The sequence below is a fragment of the Ovis canadensis genome, chromosome 3 (assembly GCF_042477335.2).
Source record: "Ovis canadensis isolate MfBH-ARS-UI-01 breed Bighorn chromosome 3, ARS-UI_OviCan_v2, whole genome shotgun sequence".
NCBI lineage: Eukaryota > Metazoa > Chordata > Mammalia > Artiodactyla > Bovidae > Ovis > Ovis canadensis.
The window spans coordinates 66,108,277-66,131,206 of record NC_091247.1 but is presented as its reverse complement, the minus strand read 5'-3'; the positions used below and the strand labels follow the sequence as shown (position 1 = coordinate 66,131,206).

Genomic DNA, 22,930 nt, shown 5'->3' with positions numbered 1-22,930 from the left:
ATTCAACTTCTTCAGTATTAGTGGTTGGGCATAAACTTGGATTACTGTGATGTTGAATGGTTTTCCTTGGAAGCAAACCAAGATCATTCTGTTGTTTTTGAAACTCTACCCAAGTACTGTATTTCAGGCTCTTATTTTTTTTTTGACTATGAAGTCTACTCCATTTCTTCTAAGGGATTCTTGCCCAACAGTAGTAAATATAATGGTCATCTATATCAAATTCACCCATTGCCTTCCACTTTAGTTCACTGATTCTTAAACTGTCAATGTTCACTCTTGCTGTCACCTGCTTAAGCATATCAAATTTCCCTTGATTCATGGACCTAACCTGAACCGTATACCTGAAGCTGAAGAATTGATGCTTTTGAACTGTGGTGTTGGAGAAGACTCTTGAGAGTTCCTTGGACTGCAAGGAGATTAAACCAGTCAATCCTAAAGGAAATCAGTCCTGAATATTCATTGCAAGGACTGATGCTGAAGCTGAAGCTATAATACTTTGGCCCCCTGATGCAAAGAACTGACTCATTGGAAAAGACCCTGATGCTGGGAAAGATTGAAGGCAAAAGGAGAAGGGGATGGCAGAGGATGAGGTAGTTGGATGGCATAACTGACTCTATGAACGTGAGTTTGAGCAAGCTCTGGGAGTTGGTGATGGACAGGGAAGCCTGCCTGGCGTGCTGCAATCCCTGGGGTCGCAAAGAGTCAGACAAGACTGAGCGACTGAACTGCACTGATGGACCTGATATTCTAGGTTCCTGTGCAGTATTGTTCTTTACAGCATCAAACTTTTCTTTTACTACCAGACGCATCCACAACTGAGCATCATTTCTGCTTTGGCCCAGCCTCCCTTTCTTTCTGGAGCTATTTTTCCACTCTTCCGCAGTGCATTTTGGACACCTGCTGACCTGGGGTCTCATCTTCTGGTGTCATGTCTTTTTGCCTTTGCATACTGTTCATGGGATTCTTGAGGCAAGAATACTGGAGTGGTTTGCCATTCCCTTCTCCAGTAAATGTTTTGTCAGAACTCTCTACCATGACCTGTCCATTTTAGGTAGCTCTGCATGGCATGGCCCACTGCTTCATCGAGTTACACAAGGCTGTGGTCCACATGATCATTTTGGTTAGCTTTCTGTAATTGTGGCTTTCATTCTGTAGGCTGTGGGTTTATGCAGGCTTCCTGATGGGAGGGACTGGCTGTGGGGAAAAGTGGGTCTTGCTCTGGTGGGCAGACCCATGCTCAGTAAATCTTTAATACATTTGTCTGATGGGTGAGGCTGTGCTCCCTCCCTGTTAGTTTTTTGGCCTGAGGCAACCTAGTCCTGGAGTGTTTAAGCTCTGTGGTAGGGTTAATGGCAACCTCAGAGGACTTAAGCCAACACGTGCCTCCCAGGACTGCTGTTGCCAGTGCCCCTGTCCCTACAGCAGACACTGCCAACCCACACCTCCACAGGAGACCCTCAAACACTCAGCAGCTGGGCTGGCTCAATCGCCTGTGGGATCACTGCTCCTTTCCCCTGGGTCCTGGTGCACACAAGATTTTGTGCCTTCCAGAAGTCTGATTCCCCGTGTCTTGTGAAAGTTCTGAAATCAGATCCCACCAGCCCGATAATAATGTTTACCTGCTTACCAACATATTGCAAAGTCTTAAGCTTCTGTTTGATTTAGACAAAAAGGAAGATTGTAAATTGGATGCAATTCAGATTATCCTCTTTGTTTATTTTGTTTAAGGACAAACACAAGCACTTTCATATCAATTGGAAATCAGAAAGAGAAGGTACTGTAGGTTCTTTCATATAATTGAGAACTTGTGTCAGAAGAACAAATTGGAAATTGACTGTAATTGAAAAAATTTCATTTTGTAAATGTGGCAGTTTTAGTAAAGAGGCAATTGTTAACCTATGTATTATTGAGGGAATTTCCCCCCAAAGTCTGGAAACCATATTAAGTTATAGCCCAACCATCTTGGATCAAATAGGCTTCTAGATATTGCTTGAAGAACCAGGTTGGAATAGGAGAGCAGGTTGGAATATAATAGGTTATAGGGTCAAAATGCTAGTATCATTAGGAAAATCCCTAAGTATAACGTGTTTTGTTATGATACTTGAATTTATGGCCCCATTTCAAGGAGTCATAGACTTGGGTATCATGGAACAGTAGATGGAGTGAAGAGATAGTGAAAAGGCACAGCTTTCTGCTTTTTCTTCACATGATAACTTCATGGATGTGTCTTTAAGTCTCTTAATCACAGTGAATATTAAATATTTATTAATATTTATTAATAAATAATAAATTTTATTATTTAAATATAAATATTAAATATAAAGGAAAAAAAGATACAATTCCAGTTGTGAGATATAGGAGGAGAAGAGAAAAACCGAACATATAAAGTACATGTAAACAGTATGTAAGATCAAACTGTATTTTTGAAAAATATACCTTAAAATTTATTCTAATAAATCCCATGTTTGAAAAGTAACCTGGCACCTTTTAAAAGTCATATTCTGTTGTCTAGGCTATTATTAATAGGATACAGTGTCATCTGCAGTGTTGTGTTAATGGCAAAAGGAAGATGGGGAAGTTGAGGAAAAACAAAAAAGTACTGTATAATAAAAGAATAAAAAGAGCAGATTTATATCAAAATGTAGTGGCATCTATGAGGCTGCATATAGGTTTCTGGTAGATATGAATGACTTCTGTGAACAGAAACATGCTGCTTATTCATTCCATGCTTCATTCCCCTTTTGGCATGTAGTGGTTTCCATTAGTCAGTAAGCATTTAGTTTATTGTGAAGATTTTCACATTATGGTATCTTGTTGAGAGAATAGGAAAATATTATGTGCTATTGAAATAAGATAAATGCTGTCTTTTTTTTTATAAGAGCCTCTAAAGTTGCTGAATAAGTCTATATATTTTCCTCCAGTTTTGAAAGTGTTTTCTAAATTGAGATTAAAGAAAGTCATGAATAGTGACTATCTCCCTCCATAGTATGATTTCCATCAGTCTCTGATGAGAGTTTAAGACACATTTCTTGCTACAACAGGATATGCTACTTAAAAGACTTTAATTGTATAAAATAGTCTAAATTATGATAAGGTGATTAGATTTTACAACAGGAGAGATTTAAGTTCTTGAAAAGTGAGTCACATTTTGGGACTGTATCCACACCTCTTTAATGTGAATCTGCAAAGTGGAGGTTAAGTCGTAATATGATGAGTGTTCACATCTCAATGAGCAATGGCATTTGTCCACATTAACATCTTTTTTTCTGTTCCAGCTCTGTTATCTCTTGCACCTGCTTCTCCACCTCACACTTTGCTGTCTGTCGTACAGGAGTTGAGAAATGCTTCTGTATGAGCTGTTCCGGCTGCCTGGTACTTAGGTTTCCTGGTTGCTTGAGGAACGGGAAGGCAGCAGATTTGACTCTTGATGGGAAGGAGGTCCTTTATGTTTTCCATCATCCGTGAATCTATCATTCAGATCTGCATAAACTGAGAGAAGCAGAGACTAGTGGAATTAGTGTGTTAGCTATCAGTCAACCAGTTTGCTTTTGATAGAAAGATGAGTAAATCATTTTCTATCTGAATCTTCTCTTCTTCCTCCTTTTCTCTTTTTGCCAGGTCATTCAGTCCTCACTCAACTAGCCACACTGTTTTTAGAGTTATTTTTGACTCTTAGTCCTCTTACTGTTCTCTTTGTCTTACTTTGTTCACTAGTACCCTACTCCAGCCTCTCATTGTCTCTTGCCTGGACTGCTACCATATTTTCCTAAATGGAGTCTCTGGTTTCATTTCACCATTATGATGCTGCCAGCACTGATAATATTATGTCTTGCCAAAAAACTTTGGGGACTTCTTTCTGCCTGCAGAAATTGTGTCCCAGCTTCTTAGCATGGTTTTCAAAGCCTCCTATAAACCCATTCTAACTGTTTTTCCTTTTTTTTTCCTGGCTTGTAATGTGTTTCTAATAACCTCTACGCTCCCAGCAGACACTAATCCAGCCCTGGCTTTCCTTGTTTTATCTCCTCCTCCCTATCTCCGTTCGTGAAAATCTTAGATATTTTTCAAGGCCCAACTCAGTGTCACTTTGTTCTTTGAGTTCCCCAATTAGGAAATAACCTGTCTCCACCCCTACTCTAAAATATTGTTATTTTAAAATCTGTTAGGCTTTTTTCAGAGTAGATGTCACTTCTAGATGTGCTGGTGGTATCCCTCCTTCCTCTTTGTGAGTCACTGGAAAAAATCTCAGTCTTCTGGTTAGGCCGATTTAGATTCTGATCTCAACTTTGCCAGTTGCTGTAGGTTTATTTGTTTTGCACAGAGAACCCAAACTCACTCATCGTCTTTTCTCATCCTCAAGGTATCTTAAAATAGCTTGCTCTTAGGGTCATGAGGGTTAAATAATTTGAGTTCTGTAAAGCGCGTATTGCCTTTGCATAGCAAGTATTCAATCATATGCATTCATTTTGTTTTTCTTTCCTTTTAAAAATGTATGATTCTTCATATTTGATCATGCCTGGCACTCAGGTGGCTGTTGAAAGAGATTTACTTCTATTTGTCCAATTATTACTATCAAGTCAGATCAATAAAATTTCATTTATGCTTCCTGTGCAGAAGACTTCAGAGTAGGTGCTGTCATGTATATAAAAATGTATATATCATTATCATTGTCCTATAGGGGTTTATAGCCTATACATGTGGAACCAAGGCATAAATAAAAGCTAAATAACTGTACATTTTTAAATAGTAAATCCATCTGAACACAAATGAAAACCCAATGAGTAGCCTTGTGTTTAAAAGGGTCTACTTATCAGAATAGGATTCAGGTATGAGTGGTGGATCTTGGAAGTGTGAGGTGTCAATCCAGGAGATATGGTAGGAAGTGGAGAAGAGCCCTTGGGGTATTCCTGGAGGGGTGCTGAACTGAAGACAAAGGTCCTTCCGGTGTGATTCACTGCAAGGAAGAGTTATCACACACTGCTCTTTAATCATTCCTTTCTCTGGTCCACTTGGAAAAACAAAGTGTTATAAGATCCTGTAAGCATAAGAAAGCAAGGAGAGGGAAGAAAAGATTTAGTTAAATGTAGAACGTGAGAACCTGGCCTCAACCATACAGTCCATGGAATTCTCCAGGCCAGAATACTAGAATGGGTAACCTTTCCCTTCTCCAAGGGATCTTCCCAACACAGGGATCAAACCCAGGTCTCCCACAATGCAGGCAGATTCTTTACCATTTGAGCCGCCAGGGAAGCCCAAGAATACTGGAGTGGGTAACCTATCCCTTTTCTAGGGGATCATCCCGACCCAGGAATTGAACTGGGGTTTCCTGCATTGCAGGTGGATGCTTTACCAGCTGAGCTATCAGGGAAACCTGAGCCTAGCTCTATGGTTGTAAATTGGGCTAGGTAAAATAGGAAGTTGATTTTTGAGGCAGATCTATTTAGTATAGGAAAAGTTATGATTTTCATGGTCATCAAAAGCTAATTTGTTTTTCATCTTATATTAGTTTAGTGCTTTTAATCAGGGCTTTAATTTACTATCTGTGTCAAATTCATTTTTCAGAGACACAGATGTGGAGACAGCATTAGGAGTACAAGCTCTTTATTGAGGGGAGAGAGTATAGTACCTGTATAAGAGAAAGGCACTAGCAGTAAAGAAGCTGCCTGCCAATGCAGGAGACATAAGAGACACATGTTCAATCCCTGGATCTGAAAGATCCCCTGGAGGAAGGCGTAGCAATCTTCTCCAGTATTCTTGCCTGGAGAATCAGATGGACAGAGGAGCCTGGTGGGCTGCAGTCCATAGAATCGCAAAGAGTCAGACACAACTGAAGCGACAGCACAGCACAATAGAAAGATGAAAGGAGAGGAAGCGGGTTTGGACAAGGAAAGCTTTCAGAGTGGGATGTTGCAATGACACCTATGAAAGAGAAGGAAACAGGAAGATTGGGCACGGAGAGCTCAGACTGTGATACAGTTCCCACAAAATCTCAGCCAATTAGGGAGCACCAGAGCTAATGGGTCCCCTTTGAAGAGTCTCCAATTGGGTAAAAATGGCCACAGAGCCTTCCCGCCATGATCATTCTTTAGTAGGAGCTGCCAGGGGAGAGCGTGGCTTCGGCTCACATGCTGTGCTGGTTCCTAGTGGCGCTGCCTCTGGAGGCTGTCAGATTATTGCACTCCTCACAGGTGAAAGACCAGTTCGTTCTTAATGAGGTTGTGTCTCCATGGCCACTATGCTACCTTTTTAATAATAAAATATTAAAATTGAAAGTCCTTGAAAGTATTAGTGTAGATTAGATGTTTTTTTGAGGGGGAGGGGACAGCCAAAAAATTCACTAAAACAATAAAATATTTTGTAGAAGCTGAATTTAATGAGTTTTGGATGACTTACATTATTTGGGTGCATCATATTATTTTTCATCTGTTAAATGTGTATAGTGATACATCTTCCCTACCTGTCTCACAAAATTGTAAGAGAACAAAACAAAACTGAATAACATACAAGGGAATCCCCATTAAGGCTATTAGCTGATTTTTCAGCAAAAACTCTGTAGGCCAGAAGGGAAAGGCAGGATGTATTAAAAGTGATGAAAGGGAAAAGCCAACAACCAGGATTACCTAGCAAGAGTCTCATAGGAATATAATTGCTTTACAATGCTGTATTATCTTCTGCTGTACAATGAAGTGAATCAGCTCTATGTATAAATATATCTCTTCCCTCTTGGACCTCCATCCCACCCTTTCTCTATCATACCCATCGAGGTCACCACCGAGTACCAAGCTGAGAGTCTTGTGTTTTTTAAATGTTCCACTAGCTATCTGTTTTACACAAGTCAATCCTAATTTCTCAGTTCATCTCACTATCCCCTTCCCTGTCTGCCATGTGCTCACATGTCTATTCTCTACATCTGTGTCTCTATTCCTACCCTGGAAATAGTTTCATCAGCACTGTTTTTGTAGATTGCACATGTATGTGTTAATATAAGATACTTGTTTATCTCTTTCCGACTTACTTCACTCTGTATGACAAACTCTAGGTCCGTTCATGTCTCTACATATGACCCTTTATTGTTTCTTTTGGTGGCTGAGTAATACTCCGTGGTATATATGTACCACATCTTTTATCCATTAATCTTTAGATGGATATTTAGATTGTTTCCATGTCCTGCTGCTGCTGCTGCTACTAAGTAGCTTCAGTCATGTCCAACTCTGTGTGACCCCATAGACGGCAGCCCATCAGGCTCCACCGTCCCTGGGATTCTCCAGGCAAGAACACTGGAGTGGGTTGCCATTTCCTTCTCCAATGCATGAAAGTGAAAAGTGAAAGTGAAGTCGCTCAGTCGTGTCCGACTCTTAGCGACCCCATGGACTGCAGCCCACCAGGCTCCTAGCTATTGTAAATAGTGCTGCTCTGAACATTGGGGTACATGTGTCCTTTTGAATTATGGTTTTCTCAAGGTATATGCCCAGTAGTGGGATTGCTGGGTCATGTGGTAGTTCTACTTTTAGTTTTTTAAGGAACCTCCATATTGTTATCTACAGTGACTGTATCCATCTACATTTCCACCAGCAGTGCAAAAGGGTTCCCTTTTCTCCACACCCTGTCCAGCACTGTATTGTTTGTAGATTTTTTGATGATGGCCATTCTGATCAGTGTGAGGTGATACCTCATTGTAGTTTTGACTGGTATTTTTCGATTAATTGGGCTTCCCTTTTGTCTCAGCTGGTAAAGAATCCGCCTGCAATGCGGGTGACCTGGGTTCGATCCCTGGATTAGGAAGATACCCTTGAGAAGAGAAAAGCTACCCACTGCAGTATTCTGGCCTGGAGAATTCCATGGACTGTATTGATTTTGTACATTTTGTATAGAATTTATAAGTTCCATGGACTGTTTGTAGATTTTTTGATGATGGCCATTCTGACCAGTTTGAGGTGATACCTCTTTGTAGTTTTGATTTGTACTTTTCTAAAAATTAGTGATGTTGAGCATCTTTTCATGTGCCTCTGCCATCTGTATGTCTTCTTTGAAGAGATGCCTGTTTAGATCTTAGGCCCATTTTTTGCTTGGGTTGTTTGTTTTTTGTGTTGATCTCTATGTGCGTGCTGTATGCTGAGTTGCTTTAGTTGTCCCCAGCTCTTTGCAACCCCATGGACTGTAGTCCGCCAGGCTCCTCTGTCCATGGGATTCTCCAGGCAAGAATACTGGAGTGGGTTTCCATGCCCTCCTCCAAGGGATCTTCCCAACCCAGGGTTCAAGCCCACGTCTCTTGAAAGTCTCCTGCATTGGCAGGTGGCTTCTTTACCATTCGTGCCACCTGGGAAGCTTTTTTGTATTGAGCTCCATGAGTTGTTTGTATATTTTTGAGATTAATCCTTTGTCCATTGCTTCATTTGCAAATATTTTCTCCCATTCTAAGGGTTGTGTTTTCCTCTTGTTTATGGTTTCCTTTGCTGTGCAAAATATTCTAAGTTTTGTTAGGTCCCATTTGTTTATTTTTGTTTTTTATTAGGAGGTGGTAGGTGAAAAAAGATCTTGCTGTAGTTTATGTCAGTGTTTTTTCCTCGGTTTTCCTCCAAGAGTTATATAATGTCTGGTCTTACACTTAGGTCTTTAATGCATTTTCAGTTTATTTTTGTGTATGGTGTTTGGTGATGTTCTACTTTCATTTTTTTTTTTTTTTCACATGTAACTGTCCAGTTTTCACAGAACCACTTACTGAAGAAGCTGTCTTTTCTCTATTGTACATTTTGCCTCCTTTGTCATAGATTAGGTGCCTGGGTTTATCTCTGGACTTTTTATCCTGTGCCATTAGTCTACATTTCTGTTTTTGTGCCAGTACCATAGTGTCTTGGTTACTGTAGCTTTTTACTATAGTTCAGAATTGGGGAGCCTGATTCCTTTGCCTCTGTGTTTCTTTTTCAAGATTGCTTTGGCTATTTGGTGTCTTTTGTGTTTCCATAAAAACTGTAAAAATTTTTCTTCTAATTCTGTGAAGAATGCCTTTAGCAATTTAATAGAGATTGCATTGAATCTATAGATTGCTTAGAGTAGTACATTCATTTTGACAGTGTTGATTCTTCCAATCCAAGAACATGGTATGTTTGTCCATCTGTTTGTGTCATCTTTGATTTCTTTCATCAGTGTTTTATAGTTTTCTTGAGTATAGTTCTTTTGCTTCCTTAGGTACATTTATTCCTAAATATTTTATTCTTTTCATTGCAGTGGTGAATGGAATTGTTTCCTTAATTTCTCTTTCTGATCTTCCATTATTATTGTAAGGAATGCAAGACATTTCTGTGCATTAATTTTGTATCCTGCAACTTTACTAAATTCATAGATTAGTTCTAGTAGTTTTCTAGTGGCATATTTAGGATTGTCTGTATACAGTATCATGTCATCTGCAAAGAGTAACAGTTTTATTTCCAATTTTCCAGTTTATATTCCTTTTATTTCTGTTTCTTCTCTGATTGCCATGACTAGGACTCCTAAAACGATGTTGAATATGAGTGGCGAGAGTGGACATCCTTGTCTTATTCCTGATCCTAGTGGAAATGCTTTCAGTTTCACCATTGAGAATGATGTTTACTGTGGGTTTGTCATATATGGCCTTTATTATGTTTAGGTAGATTCCCTCTGTGCCCACTTTCTGGAGAGTTTTTATCGTAAATGTGTGTTGAATTTTGTCAAAAGTTTTTCCTGCATCTGTTGAGAAGATCATTCTTTTATTCTCTAATTTGTTAATATGGTGTTGACATTGAGTGCTTTGTGTATATTGAAGAATCCTTGCATTCCTGGGATAGATTTCACTTGATCATGGTGTATGATCCTTTTAATGTGCTCTTGGATTCTGTCTGCTAATATTTTGTTGAGGATTTTTGTATCTTATGTTCATCAGTGATACTGGTCTGTAATTTTCTTTTTTCGTGGTATCTTTGTCTGGTTTTGGTGTCTGGCTAATGGTGGCCTCACAGAATGAATTTGAGAGTGTTCCTCCCTCTGTAATTTTTTGGAAGAGTTTGAGAAGGATTGATGTTAGCTCTTAAAATGTCTGATAGAATTTACCTGTGAAGCCATCTGGTCCTGGACTGTTGTTTCTTAGAAGATTTTTAATTATAGTTTCAATTTTATTACTTGTAATTGATATCCTCACATTTTCTAATTCTTCCTGGTTTAGTCTTGAAAAGTTGTACCTTTCCATTAACTTGTCTCTTTCTTCCAGGTTGTCCATTTTATTGGCATATAGTTGCTTGTAGTAGTCTCTTATGATCCTTTGTATTTCTGCAGTGTCAGTTGTACTTTCTTTTTCATGTCTAATTTCATTGATTTGAGTCCTCTCCCTTTTTTTCTTGATAGTTTGGCTAAAAGTTTATCAATTTTGCTTATCTTCTCTAAGGACCAATTTTGAGTTTTATTGATATTTGCTCTTGTTTTCTACATTTCTGTTTATTTCTGCTCTGATCATTATGATTTCTTCTACTGACTTTGGGTTTTATCTGTTCATCTTTTTCTGGTTGCTTTAGGTGTAAGGCTAGATTGTTTATCTGAGATGTTTCTTGAAGTGAGATTGAATTGCTATAAAATTCCCTTTTATAACTGCTTTTGCTGCACCCGGTAGGTTTGAGCCATTGTGTTTCTGTTGTGATTTTTTTTCTATATATTCTTTTTATTTCCTCTTAATTTCTTCAGTGATCTGTTAGTTATTTAATGGTGCGTGTTTCTTTGCCATGTGTTTGTGATTTTTTTTATAGGTTTTGTTTTTTTTCCCTGTAATTGATTTCTAATCTCGTAGCATTATGGAAATGATACTTGATGAAATTTCAATTTTCTTAAACTTTCTAAGGCTTGATTTGTGACCCAGTATGTGATCTATGCTGCAGAATGTTCTGTATGCACTGGAGAAAAAAAGTGTATTCTGCTGCTTTCGGGTGGAATGTCCTATAAATATCAGTTAAATCTATTTAGTCTATTGTGTCATTTAACGCTTGTGTTTTCTTTTTTGTTTTTTCTTTCTGGGTGATCTGTCCATGTATTTTCTGTCCGCTAATGTAAGTGGGGTGTTAAAGTCCCCCACTATTAATGTGTTATTGTCAATTTCCCCTTTCCTAGCTGTTAGCATTTGCCTTACGTATTAAGGTGCTCCTGTGTTTGGTGCATAAATATTTATAATTGTTGTATATTCTTGGATTGATCCCTTGATCATTATGTGGTGTCCTTCCTTATCTCTAGTAGCAGTCTTTACTTTGTAAAGTCTTTTTCATCTGGTACAAGTATTGCTACTCCAGCTTTCCTCTGATTACCATTTGCATGGTATAGCTATTTCTGTCCCCTCACTTTCAGGTTGTATGTGTCCCCTAGATCTGAAGTGGATCTCTTGTATATATACAGGACTTGTTTTTGTATCCATTCAGCCAGTCTATGTGTTTTGGTTGGAGCATTTAGTTTATTTACATTTAAGATAATTATCAATATGTGTGTTTCAATAGCCATTTTCTTAATTGTTTTGGGTTTGTTTTTGAGGGTCTTTTTCTTCTCTGTGTTTCCCATCTAGAGAAGATCCTTTAGCATTTATTGTAAAGCTGGTTTGGTGGTGCTGAATTCTCTTAGCTTTTTCTTATCTGTAAAACTTTTGATATCTGTGTTGAACTGAATGAGATCCTTTCCATTTGCTATCAATATCTACATTCTCAGGATGTCTACTTTGCAAAGTGAAGTCTACTTAGTTCTCAAATAAAGATAAAAATGCATCATAAATAGTGAAAGCAACCAGTTTTACATCTGATTCTGAAGTGCAGTTACTTTGGGCAGTTACTCCTGAAGCCATGTTGAGAAATGGCATCTGTGAGTGAGAGACAAAACTGAAATATCATGTTTTCATACAATCTAGCAAGCTATGTTCTTCAGCAAATGAAGGAAACTGTGTTGTTTATATTTTGAAGTTCAGAATATCTTTACTTGGGCTGTCCTGAAATGAACAACTTCAATTAAAATTTAGTTAATAGGTATCTTTTAAAATTCCAGTTGTATTCTAATGTTAATACTCTTGTCTTAAAGCTGAACATTGTGAAGTGTTGCCTTATTCCCTAAATTTTAAAGAAATACATGTGAAACAACCCATTTTAAAAGTTGAAGCTGCTTTCTTTTCCAGTGGTTTAGAGGGGAGAGGATCATGGTAACATGTAGGTGAAAAGTATAATATTCTGACTGTGCGTGCGTGCTGTCTCTTCAGTTGTGTATGACTCTTAGCACCACTATGGACTGTAGCTTGCCTGGCAGCTCTGTCTGTAGGATATTCCAGGCAAGAAAACTGGAGTTGGTGCCATTCCCTTCTCCAGGGGATCTTCCCAACCCAGGGATTGAACCCAGGTCTTCTGCACTGCAGACTGACTCTTTACCATCTGATATATGTTAGAATAAACATCTAATCATAACACTTCCCTATTCAGTGTATGCTCTATCTGTAAAACTACTTCTCCTCTCCCTTCTTTCTCTCTCCAAAGGTAACCTTAGGAAAATTCACTTGAGTTGCCATCTGACTTTTCAACAATCTGTATTCTGTTTGGATACCCTGCTTAGATTCTGACTGACTTACAAAGATAACAGTGATGATATGGATTGGTCTGAAAGACCAGAAGTACAGCATTGATGTTCCATTCTTAAATATGGACAACATGATGCTGGTTTTTTTGTTTTTTGTTTTTTAAATTTTGATAGTCATTATCTCTTATAGTCTGTTCACTGTTTTTATGCTTCCTGTTAATGGAGATTCCTGTAATATTAGCTTACTATTTTTAGATTGTTCTCATCTCCCCTCCCTGTTGAAATAGTTTTATGTTACAGGGAGGGGTTACTAAGAAAAAAGGCTGATCCTCATAAGCTGTATGAATATAGATAAAAAGACATATTGTGGTTTATGACATCTACATGCCCACCTGGAGGAAAAGGGAATTTAAGAGCCGAATAAAAAGAATAAAAATCTAAGTCAACTCAGAAACAAGATATGCCTATGTTGAAGTAAGGATTTAAGTTAGAAGGTTCATTGTTATGGTCCCCAGTTGTATATATTTTATCCGAAGGCACCATTTGGTTTAATAAAATACAGATCTGAGGTTCTCTTAACCTATCAGTTTCTTAAGACTTAATTATAAAGGTTAAATTTTCAAAGGACAGAAACATTATTCATTTTTCTGTTCACGTCTTCCAGGTTTATCTTGCAGATTATGGACTTTCCTACAGATATTGTCCCAATGGGACCCACAAACAGTATCAGGAAAATCCTAAAAAAGGCCATAACGGGACAATAGAGTTTACCAGCTTGGATGCCCACAAGGGAGTAGGTAGGTTTCTTTTTTTTATTTCAGAATAATTAGAACAAAGTCTTAAGGCTCCATGAAATGACCTTTTTGCCTGGTCAGTTTGAAGAATGAGAACATTGAGGAGATTTTTATCAAAAGTAGTGAATTCCTGTATGTCAACAAATATTCTTCTAACTGAGAGAAGAGATGCACACTTTTGACAAGTGAAAAAAGAATAAAAGATGTCAAGTAAGCAAAATTTGATGCTCATTTGGAGCAGCCTAGAGTACTAGTTTGTTTACGTTAAACTTGAAAGTCAACAACTGAATTTTTATGCTTTAGAAACTTTCAGATTTGGTGCAGGTACGTGTGTGAAGAATGATTCCTATTTTTCATTGTGCTCTTATCGGAGCTTTAGAAGATACCATCTCAACAATAAGGAAGTCTTTTCTGAAACTATGAAGTGTTAACTTGTGGAAATCTCTCCTAGTCACCTTTCATATATCTTACTTATTTAAACTCACTTTGATGGTATTGGAAACACATTTGCAGGTAAATTACATACATAGTCCTTTTATTGGATATTGATTGTACTGCCTTGCATTCCAAGGCAGACTTAATTCAACAATTCCCTAATTAGTTAAAGTCATAACCTATGTCTTGTATTCATTTACCATTAATTAAACCTTAGCTGTTTATTACACTGCAGTCCAAATCCAATAGCCGACCCAGAAAGCCATAGAAAAGGAAGTAGGAGTTCAATATTGAAAATATATAGTGTGGAGTCCCCACTGATGGTTGCTTTGTTCACAATCAATATGGTCAATGCAACTGTACTTTCTTAGTTGCTCTGTCAGCAAGACAAAAAGTCAATTCTAATGTTATGCTAGTAAAAAAAAAATGGTGACTATTGAAAAACTTTGGCTTTCAAAATTATATTATTCATAAACTTTGTTTACAAAAGTATTTTCAAATATACTAAACCACATAAATAATTTTTAAACAGCTTCAAATGGACCTCATTTTTACTAAAAGACAGTTAGACATTTGTACTTGTTAATGGCTGTTGAACTGTTACCCTAAACTGATACTTTCTGACAAGTTTTTGTTGGTGCAAACAACTGTATATTATTGCCTTTTCTATTAAAAGGACCATTGACCATGTAATGTAGAGGGTCTCGATCATTTTCGAGGGCAGTTAAAACCCACTCCAGTTTAAGGTGGGCCCCTGAAAAGTGAAGCAAGCGTGTCAGTTGTGTACCTTCTTCCTTTCAGGAAGAATCATAGGGTAAATTTGGGGGGTTGGAAATTGGCTCATATAACTCCTGATCAGAGTAAGAGAAATCACTGCAGTTTTTTCAAAGATAGTTTGGTTAAAAAAGTAATGATTTCACTCAGAAATTTAATAATATTGTATTATTTTTCACCATTAACATTGTTAATGAATCAATGGCCTTTTAAAAAAGATATAAATGGGACATTGGCTTTAATTAAGGGCTTTCCTGGTGACTCAGATGGTAAAAAAATCCACCTGCACTGCAGGAGACCTGGGTTCAGTCCCTGGGTTGGGAAGATCCCCTAGAGAAGGGAGTGGCAACCCTCTCCAGTGTTCTTGTCTGGAAAACCCCATGGACAGAGGAGCCTGGTGGGCTATAGTCCATGGGGTCGCAGATTCAGACAAGACTGAGCAGTTAAGCACAAGGAATGTAAAAGTCAGATGTTCACTGATAATGTTTTGTTTTGTTTTTTTTAATTTAAAGTTCTCAGTGAATTTTGTTCTTCACTATTGCAAGATATGTTAGTATGAAAGAATATTTAGAAACCTGAAAGTACTTTTTGATAGTAGTATAACTGTAAATTCGTCGTACAGACTCTTAAGCTTTGGTCCAGTTACAGTATTGATGATGTTAACTTACGATTGGGCCACTAAGTTCAACCAATAGCTCTAATACTGATATGGTTAGATTTTGACAACTGTGATTGTGGAATGGGAAAGTAGAGTTGATGGATGTTGATCACTGTTTGGACTCTGGAAATTCTGTAAGTCCTCCTCAGTTATTCCATAGTGTAGGTAAATATTTTCATTATGCTACCTTCATGAAAGTTTTGAACAATATTTTATTCTGTAGTGTATTTAAACTTTTTGCTCCCTAGATAATAATACATGTTGATGAGCTGGGTAGATTTCACCATGCTAGGTCTTTGGAGAGAAGAATGAACTGAGAATAGTAATAGAAAGATATTACTTCTTTGGGAAGGCTACTCAGGTTGGAACCTCTACTACGTATTTTTGGTATTTGCTGAAAAGTTATAAGCTGGAGTGAATATTCATTTTTACCACAGGTTTAAAAAGATTTCTATAAAAATTAGATTCCCTTAATGCATTAAAAATAGAGTATATAGTAAAGTTCTCACCATATCCGTATTTACATATAGATATACATATATATGCATATACCTTCACATATATGTATACACACATATATACTTCCACATAAAGCTGCATAGATGTGCATGTACACACATTTGCTGAAATTTTAACATGCACTTTAGTATGAAAACTGAAAGGTTTGGTATCCTCAAATATTTGAAAACTATTCATTCCTAATGTTTTAGATTTAATTGTCCAAAATAAAACATTTCACTTTAGGATTTTATTAGAAATGAAGTAATTATTTAGTCCTATCTAGAAACTAGTATAAACAAGGCCATAAATCCTGTAGGTAAATGCAGAAGGTCAGATTCATAAATATTAATGTGTTTACTTCAGTATACATTATGTAGTTTAATCTCAGAAAAATCTTTTCTATACCAGTGCAGCTATGAGATCAAATAAATACTGAGACAGATAATGCAAGGGAAAACATAAAGAGCAAAACAAGTTATCAGTAGGAAATAGAATCTTTAGTTGTCAGAGCATTTGTTATGTTTTAGGTTTATCTTGGCTTGATCAGGCCCTGGGAAATATCCAGCCTTCAGTGTAAGACTGACTTATGGATTAGACACTAAACAGATATATTGCTAACTGGTCAGGCTGTGGGGTCTGTTACCTTTGTAGTGGTTATTCAGAAACTGAAGCTAACTCTCATGTTTCTGTGGATTATTAATAGTTGGGTTTTCATAATGAAAGAATTTGTATAAGGTGCCAGTCGTCAGTTTTACATAAGCATTTTTAGTTCAACTGTGTAAAAGGAGGGTACTTGTATTACTATAAGTAGAATATGAATAGAGATATATAAAGGTGAATGAACAGCTGGGTGAATGGATAGATAACTATTCTTGAGCTACTGTACATGTATATATCTGTATTTTTTCAAATTGCAATTATTCTTCTAAACTCAATTCTCTTACATGACCTAGAAGTGTTTTGTGAGTGGCTGAAGTGCTTCATTTAGTGTAAAATTAGAGTAATACATGTTGGGCTTATCTCATCTATTATTAATCTTTTATTCATAAAAACCAACATGTATAAACATTGACATATTTTGGGGCTTGTTGCCTGATAATTAAAGAGAATTATATCTGTGTCAAATACACTATTTTAAAATTTGTTACATTCTTAGTAATGTTAAAAAGCAATATTGGGATCAATGTGTGGTATGGATTTTTGTAGATTTTTCTGCTCACTGAGGCATGCAGTCAATACCTAATTTCTCTAGAGATATAGTGCATTTAACATATTGAGCTTTTTTAAATACTTCAGACCTGTGCATTGAGTGTATAATACCTGTTTTAATTCAACATCATTGATGACCATACAATGTGATATCTAAATTGCATTTTAAATGTCCATTTGTTTATATGATATATTCAGTATCAAGGAAAAGACTATATTGCATGCTTTTAAATTTTTTTGCCAGTTGCTACAGTTTATGAAATCCAAGTCTTGTGTTATTTCCTGCATGGCTGCATTTCACTCTAATATGGCACTCCAACTTACAAAATATATGTGAGATAAACTGCGAATGTGTTTTCATGCTACCAAACTTGGGGAAATGACATGGTTTACACAATATTTAACTTCCTAAACAATAATTCAAAAAAGGGAACCCATCTTTCAATTATAAGATATTAAGGTAAACCTTCAAGTTACTATTGAATCTACTAGTGGTCAGAAAAACATACTGTTGATTTTATTTTTAAGCAAATTTCACTGCTACAGATACTCCTTGGTTGATGTATAAATAAATTTTAATGAAGGCAGTATTCCCTCTATGTGGCATAACCCAATTTTGACATTTAGACAAGACTTTCAAAGTCTTGGCATAGATCTTAAACTGTTTGGTTGGGTTAAGAATACACATTGGCCAAATGTAAGATACCTTTACTCTGTTGAATAACTTCTCCTGAGATCACACAGTAGTGTCTCATCAAAAACTAAGGCTTAAGATTTAAAAGGTACTGAAGAAATGAGATACCTGATTTTATTTATTTGAAATGTGATGCATTGCATTCTACTTTCCTAATATCCTAATTGCAGTAAATTGGAGCCACCTTAAAGTTCCCTAGCTCTTTATATATCTGAACTGGGAAAACTACTAAATAACATAGGTTAAAAAATTAATAAAAAATAACATAGGTTACTAGTTAGCAAAACAAGAGTAACCTTTAAATTTGTTCTGCAGATAGTCACGATTCACTTCTCAGGTGAGCATCTTACTCAGATGTTTTCTGCTTTCCTATTGTCATTTCTGAATATATAAACTAGTATTTTGAGCAATTAAACCCTGTTTGCTTAAGGCAGAAGTTTTCAGGTTCATTTTATTATTTCCTACAAAAACTTGTTTTTCCTCCTACTTTATAGTGTTACTCTATATAAGAAAAAAACTGTTGTCTATACAGAAAACATGTTAGGCAAATAATCAGATTCATTTGGGGATTAACACTGATATTTTTCTTTTTCTCCCAATTCTTTGATTCTATTTGGTGAATCTCACCCAGATAATTTTACTGCAGTTTATCTTCATAGTAAGGACCAGTTCTCCAGTGTGATTTCTTTGTTTTTTCTGTTCCAGCTTGGAAGAACCGTTTAACACTTTATAAATTAATGTTTTAATTAGCCAGTCTTTTTCATCAGAATGAGGTAGTTTTAAACAAATAGTTTCATGAAAGGTTGGTTGCATAAAAAATTTTGATAGTGCTGCAGCTTAGACCTCAGGATCTGCTGCTTATTTCTTCCTTGCTAGTACACCTGTCTTTGGTCAGTATATCTTTTGGTGTTTTAAGTTAAAATGCCTGCTTCAAATACTTCCCTAACTGTAGAAGCAGTATATATAAGGTTGTCTGAATGGTGCTAAAACTAACAAGGGAGGCAAAGTAATTGGCAGATTTGAGTGTTGGCTTTAGATTCTAAACGCTTTGGATTTCAGTGCAGAGCTCTGTGATACCGAGCAAGTTGTTTAACCTCTCTGAGGCTCTATTTTCTTATTTGTCAACAGGGTTAATGATACTTACCTCATGTTATTGTTAGGATGATTAAATAAGATAAAAGCAGTTAGAGTGTCTGGCACAGTAGCAGCTTCATAAATCACATGGATTGTTTTTATTTTAATTATGTATTCTAGTGTCAGCTGTTTCTGGTATCTGCTTTCTAGGGAAATAGAATTCAAGTCCCACTCCACCTGTGCATTTTTTGGGGGGGATTTCTCTTGGCAATAATCTTTTAGAAATATTGAGCAACTGAGAACACCACCATATTAAAAAGCAAAGAAAAAATTGGATGCTAAATTATATTTAGAAAGTGACATGAGAATGTAGAAGAAAAATATTAACAACTAAATTTTCCTATATTTCTAAGCAGTAATACCATAAGTAAAAGTATGACTTTACATATAGGAAATATACATGAAAATATGCAGTTAATGATTATATTAACTATAAGTATACCTGATAAACTTTATGTATTATAATAAATTATACAGAAATACAAATTATACAGAAATAAAATAATCCATAATATATGTTTCAGCTTTCAAATTAAAAAATATTTTCATAGTTAGACATTGTCTTCTTCAGCTGTGATCAACTCTTGTTTTTTAATTTTCAGCATTTTGTTGTCAGATATACAGGAAATAACAGAATAATACAGTAAATATCCAAATGTTTGATTCCTAGATTTAACAGATATTATATTATCTATCTTTTGTTTAAATTACATCTACATTAAATTTAGATATATGGCCAATTTACTGTGTTAATTACATACCCACTTATAGATGCTAATATTGGCATCCAAAATATTTTAATTAATTTAACCAGTGTTAAAATTGCTCTTCTGTAGGTAGTAGATGGAAAGAGAACATAGTCGTTGGTACAGTCTTAGAGTTTAGATTCTCAAATAAACACATCACACTTTGCAGTTTGTTTCCCTGAGAGGAAGTTTCAGGGAGAGGTGTGTGCTTGGAAGCATTTTTAATCCTTTCATCTCACTGTTCAATGGTGGGAAAGAGTTACTGTAGAATTTTTTCTTTAACATTACGTGTATATCTGTAGAACTTAGTGGAAACAGTGGTAAAACATTTACCTAACCATAGTTATTAATGTATATATGTAGTAAAAGTAAATAAAAGTTTGAAAAATGTGATGCCATAGTTTAATTAGGTAAGACTGAACTATACTAGTGAAGTAAAGTTAATTCTCAAAGGGCTATTTCAGATGAAGACCAGTTTATGAAAGATTGGCTTTAGAAATCTAAATGACTTGTCATTACTTACAGCTTCATATCAATTAATCCCTCAGTTGGAGGGTTGGGGGAAATGGCTGGAAATGTTCATTCGATTTTAATTCTGGTTGTTTTTCCTCAGAGGGTCTCTTGTGTGTAGCCTATATTGTCCAAACAGGTGCCAGAATATAATTTTTTGAAAATTAGAGGATGTGAATTTTTTTAAGTGGTAGTAATCAGAAATTGCCATAATGGAAAAGGGACTTGTGAACACATCTGTACAAATGGAACCATTCCATTATTAATGGGAGATTTATTACTGAAGAAATCACTGCAAAACAGCATGGTAGAGATTGTGTTTTTATTTTAATAGGGGAGCCAAGTCTTGCATTAGGACATTGTTGAAGCTGTGCAGAAAGGAAATGATACCCATGGGACTGTCACATTCTACTCAATTGAAGGGCCTTTAATAATCCAGCACTCTAATAGCAGTTAAGATAGAGTATGTGTGAGAGCTAATCTTGTCTTCTGCTTTTATAATAACTTATGTATGGTGACCAAAAGTAGTTATGGTGTGCTAGCAACATTGTTCTTAGTAGACGACTTTTAAAATTAAAAACTGAGTTTACTGAGTGACTTTTCAGAGTATATTTAATGAAAGATAATAAAATAGGATACCTGTTTACAGCAGGTTTAGCAGCCATGAATTACACTTAGGAGATATTATATCCCTACACAGGTGAACATTCAAGTCATGGTAGAAATCTAAGCCAACCTATTGTTTTATAATAATTTGGAATGGTTATAAAAATGAGTTTATTTTGTGGGACTTTGTTAATGTTTTGATCATTATTTCAGTAATATTTTTTACATTTTGATGTTTTACTAGATTTCATTGTCCTTTTGAAATCAGCTACTTAAAAAAACACATAAAATTATCATGAAATTAGTCTGTCATTTAGTAATTTTACATAAATGATATTTACAGTGACCTCAATGTATTCTTTTACTGTATTTTTTAATGAAAAGCCATCTTATATTAAATTCTGGAAGCCTGTATTTTGCTTTAAAATCTACTTCCCGCCACCTCCGCCTTCACCCTTCATGCACTCTATTGCTTTACCTTTTTTTTTTTTTCAGGATGTTTGACCAGAGTTTCACCATAGCACTGCTTATATCTAAAATCATATTTGTAAAATTCTAGATCCGTGTACCCACAAAACAGAAGGCATTTTTTTCCTGTACTGTCATTTAATTGAAAAGTCTTAAGAAAGACTTTTAATACTGCACACTAGATGGCAGTTTTGTCATATTCTTCCACTTTCAAAGGCTACTAGTATGAGTGGAACAGGAAAGGCCATCAATGTTTAGTCTGCACTCGAAGGGTCTCTGCATGACCAATGCAGACCCCATGGACTTCCTGGAACATATGTTAGCAATTTAGCTGCAGACATTTATTTCTTTGTTTTACTGCTTGGCTCTTTGAGAAAGTGTTGGTGCCAGGTTATGGGTTGTCTGGATCATGTCAGAGGCCATGGAGATCAAGTTCATGTGACAGGCCAGACTAAGGAAGGATGAAGTTGGAGGAGGTGAGGAAACTGACCCTTACTTTCAACAGCAACAAGTCACTGCCTGTCTGTGGACTGGGGCCAAATGCCTGGGCGTTTAAGCTTTTCTCCAGCTGAACAAACAAAACACATCGCCCATTTGGCTTTTTCATATTTCATCAGTGGTAGTTCATTCAGTGATTTCTCTATTTCTCAAAACTTGCTTATCCCTCATCTTTCTGTCTTAATGCTTATTCCTATAGCCCTGTCCAGACGAAGTGACCTTGAGATCCTCGGCTACTGCCTGCTGCGGTGGTTATGTGGGAGACTGCCCTGGGAAAGGAGCCTGCAGGACCCTGTAGCTGTCCAAGCTGCGAAAACAAAGTACATATTTTCAAGTATTCCATCATTTACAACACCAGGGCTGAAAGGATACACTAAAGCAAGTTAATATCCCAGAAAAGACTGCCACTCAACTAACATGATAGCCAAAGCAAATTTCTTAAATTTGAAAAATCTGTTAGAAAAACCAAACAGCTTACAAACATACACTCCGTTAAGCTAACACCTATGAAATCACATGTATTGAGTTGTAATGCAAAATATAAAGTGAAATATTTGTTACTTCACAGGGTGTTTTCCAAAGCTTAGATTCTAGGTGGTGGTATTTTCAAGGAAGAGTATTTTCAAATTATCATTGTACAAGTACATGGAGTTAGTGTGAGCTTGGTAGCTTGGTGTGATTGATATTAACTGTGCAAAGCAACTGTGTGAAGTGGGACAAACAAGACTTATTTTTTCAAGTGAGAAGAACATACTTCTTTTTAATCCTGTGTTTTGGGAGGAAGAGCGTTCTGTTTCTTAAGGAAGAAACAAACAAAATTTGTATATGAATTGTTTATCCAAGAGATCATTTTGTAGCCACATAAACATTTATAATATTCCACATTCAATTTTTATCACCTAAACTCTTATTAGCTTGAGAATTAGGTTAGACTAAGAGCAGAGTGGGTTACTTTTTTACTGTTTTTCTCACTTTTTTCTTAGGCCTTTTGATCAGGCCTAAGAAAAAGTCAATTGCTTATAACACAGCATAGTCAATTTTTCATTATGTACCAAGATATTCTCAATAGTAGTTATGTACAGATAATAATATCACGATTGGAAAAAGCTGCTGTATTTTAAATAAGACAAGTCACAACAGAAGTTTACAGAAGGGGTAACTAATCTGTAGAAATCAGTCTTTCAAATTCAGTGTGACATCAGTTCTTAACAGAGAGGGAAGCTAACCCGCGGACAGAGAGTAGTACAGATTACATTTGTAAATACTGACATATATTGTAAGATATATCTCTCCACTTCAGTCTTGATCATTCCAGTCCCTTACCCCAACTAACACGTTTGTATGTCAGCATTAGAACGATCTCATC

General features: G+C 36.3%; 1 protein-coding gene across 10 annotated transcripts in view; it reads left to right on the top strand.

Annotated features, from left to right (window-relative positions):
* The window catches only part of VRK2 (VRK serine/threonine kinase 2), a 99,071-nt gene that overhangs the window by 54,051 nt on the left and 22,090 nt on the right, over positions 1-22,930 (top strand). For all 10 annotated transcript variants that reach the window (XM_069583251.1, XM_069583257.1, XM_069583250.1 and 7 more), the window contains exons 8-9: positions 13,202-13,334; positions 21,764-21,884. In XM_069583251.1, coding sequence (XP_069439352.1) covers positions 13,202-13,334; positions 21,764-21,884 — 254 coding nt within the window. The remainder of the gene's footprint in view (positions 1-13,201; positions 13,335-21,763; positions 21,885-22,930) is intronic.